The 8,964-nt window shown below is 36.7% G+C and overlaps 1 protein-coding gene across 7 annotated transcripts in view; it reads right to left on the reverse strand.

Moving 5' to 3' along the window:
• Positions 1-8,964, reverse strand: part of LOC115439717 (homeodomain-interacting protein kinase 2) — a 137,668-nt gene that overhangs the window by 45,294 nt on the left and 83,410 nt on the right. Inside the window, exon 1 of one of the 7 annotated variants that reach the window (XM_037447606.1) lies at positions 6,630-6,744. The exons of the other annotated variants lie outside the window; for them this stretch is intronic. Coding sequence (XP_037303503.1) covers positions 6,630-6,683 — 54 coding nt within the window. The 5' untranslated portion in view covers positions 6,684-6,744. Of the gene's footprint in view, positions 1-6,629; positions 6,745-8,964 lie in introns of those variants that run through there. 7 annotated transcript variants of the gene reach the window in all.

Below are 8,964 nucleotides of genomic sequence, written 5' to 3' on the forward strand. Positions count from 1 at the left end.
AAATTTGATGTCCTTAATAAATTGAAAAAGAACATAGTATAATCGACCGTAAAAATCACAATATCTATTCACTGCAACACGTTTCCAATCCGCATATACAACATATTTATCCGCGAACTTTGACCACATTTAACGTATGCACATTACCGGCACTATATCGAAATACAACATCATTGCGCATTCTCCCTTCCTATGTGTTATTTCGGTGCACGGCGGCCATAGGTCGTATTAGTCATGTTTTAAGGGCGGCCATCCAAAAATGGACGTCGGACTTTACAAGGATAAATTTGTACCGCACAGGTACAGTGAATCACATCGTTGTTTGGATGTTTGTTGCGTCAAACGTGTGGGCTGCTGAGCGGTTTAAAGCTTCGGTAAATGTATAAACTATAAACAAACTTCAAACCCAAATCTCTCTGTAAAAATCAAGTCTAAGAATAAGTCGCGACGACTACGTAAATTGCTTTTATCACGCTAATGATTCAGATAATAGATTTCGAATAATTTATACGGAATCAGTATAATCATGTGAGCCATGTCAGATAAAATTACGAATTATATTACAATGGGAAGTTCCATAAAAAAATCTGTACCTATCTGTATTTTAATAAATCATAATTTCCAAAAAAAAAACCGAGTTCAAACCACTTCAAACAAAAACAGTTCTTCGAATAGACGTAATATTTTCTCAAAGCTTATTAGACATATTCGGAGACATAATGAGGAACCTGCGACATTGGTCAGCTCTGAGTCAGAGCGTCAGTCGGGCGCGCTGAGCGCTCCGCGAGCGACTAGCGCCCGTGACTCAGCAAGGAAAGCCCCCGAGAGCGTGACGTCAGCGCCTTAACAAGCACAGCCATAAAGCTTTTACGAGCAAACATTATGTAATTCGCATTTTAACATCTTGTAGTTTATTTTGATTGCATGTCATTTGCGTTATTACATCTTATGCAATTTTATTATAAATATGAACTAATGTTGTAGTGAAAAACAAAAAATTCACATTGCTGTCTCGTTAAATAACTACGTAATGGAATGGATTTCCCAATGCTATAATATATTAAGAAATATGATCACATAGTGAATAAAAAAATCTAATTGGCATTTGCAGATTAATTTATAATTATTTATCGCAATACCGCACAAAATACATTAGAATGATGTAATGCGTGTATAATAGTTTATTGTGTAATAGGTCAAATCAGTAACCATTATCAAAAGGAGCAGTACATTGTTACCGTCAATGTCTCTCGTGCAATATTTACATCATCCCGGCGGTCAAATTGAGGTTAACCAAGGTCATCCCCAAAAAGGAGTCCCTGATCCAATTATATTACGCTATATTCCATATTCATCAGCAGTATTATAGCAATTATGTGACAGAATGTTTGCTATTCATCCGTACAGCCAAAGAATCTCCTTGCAACGTACCTTTTTCAACTTTAATAAGCAACCGAATTTTAAATGCCACAGTCTAAACACGTGTTCCTTTGCTATGCACCACGTTAAATATTTTTTTATTTCGGGGTATAAACGTGTTTGCGCTACTGCCACTGGAGGGATGAGTGAATATACGTTATATAATAAGCACAAATATAAAAGTTAGATAGCCCAACAATGGTGTTCCAAAATAAGTAAAATACAGATAGCCCCTGGTTTCCACAGCTGTATAATAAATAGCTTACTTGATGCATAACATTTTCATGGGCATTGTAAAAGGATTTAAAATTTAAAAAGTGTTTGCTATATTTTTTTATATTTATGTTGGCGCTTCAAAGGTTATCATATCCAAACGCCAATAACTAATATTTCAGTAGAGTGACATAAAGTTTTGATTATAAAAAAAAACAAACTATTTGCTGTATAAAAATATAAAAACGGTTTCAGAGCTACGAAACCCTGATCAAACGACGCAGAAATTGGACATTTCAAATATGTATACAAATACATTTTTGATATGTTTGTCGCTTAGATACGATGGCCTTCCAAGCGTTAATGTAATTGTATAACGCAGGCCGAGGCTAGAAAAACTAACATTTTGAGCTGTATTTTGCCCACGACTATAACGCGACAGATATTTGGCTGTTTAGCGATGCGTAGTTTTATTGGCAACTGTAAACCTTGGGAGAACAGTACGACTTACGAGTAAGACGCAGCCGAGAACGAGATAAGCTAAAGTTCTAGTGATACGAATGTAATTTTGTTTCGTGTACGCCATACGACCCCTGCAAGCCCTGTAGACATTATATTGGTGTAACTTAAACACAAAAGTTATCGTTTTTAGTAACGCTGACTACATGACGTCAATCCAATCACGGACAGCCCGTGTTTCAGCCGAAAGATCATCAAGATTTCCCCGCTTTTTCTAACACAAGCGCTCAATATAGCCGTGGCCTGGGTTTCCGTAGAGTCCACTTCACGCTCGGCTCACAGCCGAGTGCGGCATGATCTAACCGACCGATAGCGGATTTAATTAGTTTGACGCAGAATGAATTTTAGACGAGCCAAGGGATATTCTATCGCGCGACAAAACACCACAACGCGTCTGCCGACTTTTAATTAACATTCTTCGTCCTCGGAAATGAATTGAACGCTAGCGGATTGCGGATTTGGTTCATTATAAACGCATCTACGAGAGAATTACATTTGAATTGTGGTCGATTAGATTACTCGTAGTGTCGTGTTCGTACGTTGAAGGGAGCTTAGCTTCCGTCTTAACTGCGTGTCCAGACAAATTGACTGCGCATAATGTTGAGGGTTGCGAACAGTGCCATTAAAATTTAAAACGTAGGTAATAATTCTAGTTTAGCATCGGTTCTAATTATAATAATTATTAACAAATACTGTAACAAATAGTACTTAAATTATTAATAGTGAAATAGGTGGATTTAACAAGTTCGGTAGACTAGTTTATTTTGTTTTATAAAGTAAAATTAGAAAGGTAATATAACACATCATAATACATAATTGCATCTAAGGATATATTGTGTCCGGGAAGCGGAAACGACGTAATATTAGACAGAATACGCAACAGTGTCGCGAGGTCGCACTACATATCATCATTAAAATTACATTACAATAATCACAGCAATAAATATATTAGTAAATGCGACTTCTACTATATCATCATCATAATTCTGAATTATATTCTGTTCATCTTACAATAGCTTTTCATAATTTAACTTCAAATACCACTGTAATCTTAGGGGTACGCATTTTGTCGTTTACTAATATGGGGTCATCGACTACTGCTCTAGAAGATAGTAGATTCCAAACCACAAAAATCTTCGGCAATCGGTACAAAGTGCAACAGTTAACACATGACGCAATTATTCCGCCGTCCTGCTGTCTGCTATCGACTGTTTCGATCTATTGTTTATGGCATCGGTAAAAATAGCTGTTTTTATACTTTCAACAAGAATATCTGGATGCCATACATCATCGATTACAGGTCGCATCCTTGAACCGTTTTAAAACGTTTCGTAGTAATTGTTACGTACACGTGGATGATCGATATGTTAATGTCTGGAAATATAAATTAGTATTCTACAAAAATAATCAAAGTGAAGTATTGTTTACTTTTATAGTGGTAATTTACTGGAAAGCTATATTTTAAACGTCTATATTAATTACATTTATGAGATCTAGATAACAAGCCTTAAGGCAAAACATGTACCGAAATACTAATCCATTCTATAGATGTCGTGTTACGGCGAATACTTTGTATGCTTTAATTAAATATCAAATTAGAAGGATATAACTAATTAAAACAAATATATAGCACCATTTACGCACTCAAGGTTATCATATTATGCGCTCTATTTTATAAACATTACAATACCAAATTAATAAACATTTTTAACACCGCGTTTACTATTATCATATACTCATAATAGATACACAATCAACGTACACAACCTTTACTACATAGAATAGGTCTAATCAGACCATGAAACCTTGGCTTTCAATTAATTTCGTATTTCGAACTGAACCGCTAACATTTTAATACAAAAACGAATACAAAACATCTCCACGTCTTTCCTGTGCTGGCAAACTAACGCGATATAGGGTCAAAGATAGTTTTGGACAGAGGCTTTACATAACGCGATAGTGTTTAAAGCCTTGATAACGTCGCTTCGGGTTCTTATGCCTTGTTTATGATATCGACCTCGGGGCCGTTTAAACAAATTGTTCAAACATAGATCGCTTGTGAGTGCGTTTGTGCGTCATTAGAGCGATAGAAAAAATCTAGACATGAGAATTTAGACACGTGCGGGCTGAGTGGAACTCTGGAGATGGACGTGATACATATCTCAAGTCTGAACACTGAGCAATAAATCAAAAATATACGTACTGTCTACGAACGACAACTTCCGATTAGTAAACATGTTATTTTCTATTCAATCTATTTTCGTTCTAAACGCTTTGGTCAAGGATACAGATGACGAATACCGTACTAGACACTGATTACTCACGCATTGTAAATTAATAATTCAGCGGCATGCGAGCGTGTCACGAACTTTTAATGTAAAAGGTTACATTTAATTAGTTTCAGACATTAAAAAGGACCTCGATGGTACAGTTTTTAACTAAAATTTAAACAAACAATTATTTAAACGCGTGTATTGCATAGAAAATTAAATCGAACGGCACTATTTAGTCGTATATGTGTGCAATATTACAAGAACGTGGACAATACACATACGATGTTCGCAACGTCGAAACATCTGCGTAAACACTGATTGTGGCGTCCAAAAACAAAATACGTCAAGAGTCAAGACTATCGTGAGAATCAGATTATGGCATAACCTAAACGATAAACATATTGTAATATCGATTTTAGGCTTCTGAACCACGCGTTAAAAGCCTGTCTTCGGGTCCGCTAATCCAATTGCTACCAACAAACCTAAATAGAATAGACTACGATGTTCAAATTACAGGCTTCGACACATTGACGTATATTCTATAGACACGAACATCCATATAAACTATTTGTTCAAAATCTGAACTAAAATGGCCACCAAAACGTCACTGTTATAACCTATTTATTCACTTGAAAATAAAATAATTTTAATTATTTGACTAATATTTTTATTCAAATCAAGGTTTACACTTAGACTCGCGTTTTTATATTATGAGCGCCACTCCGTACACAACCACAAGCATCAATTTCGACACCATACTAAAATCAGTTTGAATGGATGACAGTTCAATTCAGTTGAACACGGTAAATGTTCGGAACGCCAAATCTAGTACGTAGTACATATATATCGATATGACTTTTCATTACAATTTACACATCACTTATCTAGTAGTTTGTTTTAATATTTTTAACGAATGTTCCACGTATGCCGCCGGGCGCACGCACGCAGACGTGGGTAAAAGCTAGCGACCGCAACACAATCATGTTTTTCAATAGCAATCGACGCTGGTTTCTTGCGACACGCCGCGACCGCACTAACAAGTTTTTTATCTGACGAACCGTTGTGAGAAAGCCGACCATTAGGCTCTACGCATACTTCATTATATTATACGCCTTTGATACTTCATTTTTGATTGATATAAAATTTGAATAGATATTCTAATCGAATGTTAAAAGCTTATAAAAAATAAGATATTTTTATCAACAAATACTTTTCATTGTAATTAATTATCTACCCAAAAATAATCTCTTATAAAATGGATGACTACACGACACAATGATATTGAGTGACTCGGTAAGTTAAGTCGGTATTACGTTCTCTAACATAAAAAACCTTTTAATACATGCACCGGACACTGTCATTGTTCTATTTACTGATGCTTTTAATATAAACAATTGATCTACACCAAACTGATATACATTTAACATTCATATAAATACGTGCAAACTTATTGCGCTGGAGTTGTCAGTGTGCGCGGCCCCTTACAGGCTATCGGTCGACCTCAACGTCGCCTTCGCCGGTCCCTCTCGCTGTAGAGACACACCATTGTTAGCTACATGGGCATTTAGATCTGGTTTGTTTGATGTTGTTATTGTTTTGATTGGCGCAATGTTTCTGTTGAAACGTTGAGAATTGTTAATGTATTGCTATTATATTGTGTTAAAATCTATTTAGTGACGGACTAAAATGTTTATAGGTATAATTTTAGTCTTGTGGGATGCTTCTGGGTTCAATTCCCATATCGGGAAATACTTTATGTAAGCGTCTTACACCATTCATCCTGATACTGGATCACCCGAATTATTGATCTTCCATGTCAAATAAGTTCAAGTAAGTATCATCATGATCAGCCGCAGGATGTCCATTTCTGAACATAGGCCTCCCCCAGATTTCCAGATCGACCTATTGGAAGTGGCCCGCATCCACAAACCTCCTGCAATTTTTATAAAGTCATCTGTCCACCTCGTGGTTGGACGTCCGACGCTGCGCTCGAACTGGCAAGTGAGTTTGCTGGTAATCAAATACCCGTCAACCATCTTCTTATACGCATGAAGGAATATAGCACGAGATATTACCTAACAACCAGAAAGACTCGAACACGGCGATGCAATTTGTCATAACGTCATCATTATCGTAATTAACCACATGCGAATCACTACGCACACTAAAACGCAATACACTCTAAACAATTGTAATATTACATACCAACATACAAGTATATCCCCTCGTTCCACTCAACACCGATGATATTATTAACATTTTTAGGTGAAACACATATAAACGCCATTCGATTTACATAAACAAGCACCGGTAGCCGCCAAGCGTGTTATTGTGCTTGCCGTTATTATCAACTACGTTATCAATTAATGTGGGCACACGACTGATAGCGCACTAAAAAATAGACACTTATGTAACGATATCGGGTCACGTGTTATCGAATGGCTACGTACAGACAGGTCACTTTACACCAGACACACGCCGGGGCTCGACGCTTTCATCTACACTTCTTGTAGCTTTCTCTGTACAAACTCACTTCATAGACAAAAGAAACGTCACTATTTATCGAACATTCCAATTAACGATTATATCTCACACACGAAACACTTCATTACGTTTCGGCGACCAATTCACGCAGAATTCCAGATATTGCCGTGGCCAAAACTAAAATTAGAGCAAGTGCGTAACACGTCCATCGGACAATTTGGTTCAAAACACATCAGTCTCAGCCGCTAGGCGATACAAAACGTCTCGTCCGAGTAATAAACCCGTTGTTTACCTCCTACAAGTGCGTCACTGAGCCACACTTGCGCTGTATTACCTTCCGTTATATCTATGTCTGAGGTCCGTTATGCGATAATTAGAATCGTGCGCGTTGATGAAACAAGGTGTTGGTAAACATATTTGTATGTATGATAATTGACATATTATTATAGTAGCATTGGGCAGGTTATGTACCTTACAGAACTATTGAGGCTGGATAAAAAAAATGTCTACGAATATACTGATCTCATGCGTTTTAAATATAATAAGAAGTAATATCCGCTGCACGTTAAAGGTTTATTATACACCCATTTTGTAACTATCGATTATTGGTTAGCCATTAGTTGAACTGCTATTCGTCATCCTGAATGGATTCATGGCAGACAAAATACGAGACAAATTGATCATAACTTTAGTCATAAATTACGCATACCTACATTATGATGACACGCGTGTTACCTCACCGCAGTTCCCTTCACTACTCCCTACATGTATAAGTTCGAAATAACATATTTCAAACCACATTTCAATCGTAAGCGTGTGCACATTTCGATTTCGCACGGATTATCCGTATGTTTACCGATTTTTAAACACGAACTAAAGCTTAACATTAATACCGAGGGAATATTGCCGACCGATGTTCCGATACGCGACTACAGCTTCAATTAATGTGTAATTTGTATATTCGTCGCAATAATTAAACGTAAACACGCTATAGTACCAATACATTATCATTTTACAAACCCTTTAAGCTTACAGTTTGTTTGCACGTTGATTATATAGCTGAATCATAGTAAACGTCGGGTTCAAGGACACTTTGTACATGCTTTAAAAATGGTTATTATTCCTGCGTCAACATTCTAACTCAAGCAAAATGCTACAATTCGCTTCAATTATAACAACGATCTAAAAACAACATACATATTTTTGAAGATGAATGAACAGTGTGTTCACATAGCTAGTTTGCTATGCAGTGGCATTCGAATTGCTGGGTCATAGTAACGGCAATTTACCCAATCGAGTGCAGTGGAGTGTGGAAATGCCATGGCGACGGATGCCGCGAGAGCTGCGCTCGTGATCTCTCTTGGAGCGGGTCGTGACGCCGCCGTCCCTCTATTTTACCTACACAATGCTCGTAGAGGTATATTTACAATCGCTGTATGTAATTAGTGTTTTACTTATTATAACACTTTCTTATATTTATGACTCTCGAATTAAGCAAGACAGTGTCATGAATGTCGTAAAATGTTTACCTTTTAAATGCTTAAAGCATATATTTATAGTAAATGTTATTAGTAATATCTCATTTAATATTTAGATTTCGCATCAGATTTATTTTGCCTGTGGCTCCGCCCGCGTGCGAAAGTTTGTCCGGAATAAAAAGTAGCCAGCACTTAGGAGAAATGTAGCTTCCTATTAGTGAAAAAAATGAAAAACCGTTTTAGTAGTTCCAGAGATTAGCGACTTGTAACAAACTCCTCAGCATTATATATTAATATAAACACATATTTAATGTTCTAGGTCCAGAATTGAAACCCATTAACAGCCATGAGCGGAGTGATCTCATATCCCAACAACCGAGCTTACCTGTAATAACATTGAACTTGATCATATTTCTAAGTGCACGTCGTGATACAAACTAGGAAACGGCCGTCCGGCGTCTACAATCAACTAACGATTTCCTTTAAAATGAAATGTCACGCGTTATTTATGCATTGAGGTTTATATAGATTTTCACATTGAAACTCTCATAGCTTTATAATGTCAGCGGTAGAAATAG

Source organism: Manduca sexta, chromosome 7 (genome assembly GCF_014839805.1).
Source record: "Manduca sexta isolate Smith_Timp_Sample1 chromosome 7, JHU_Msex_v1.0, whole genome shotgun sequence".
In the NCBI taxonomy this organism is placed as follows: Eukaryota; Metazoa; Arthropoda; class Insecta; order Lepidoptera; family Sphingidae; genus Manduca; species Manduca sexta.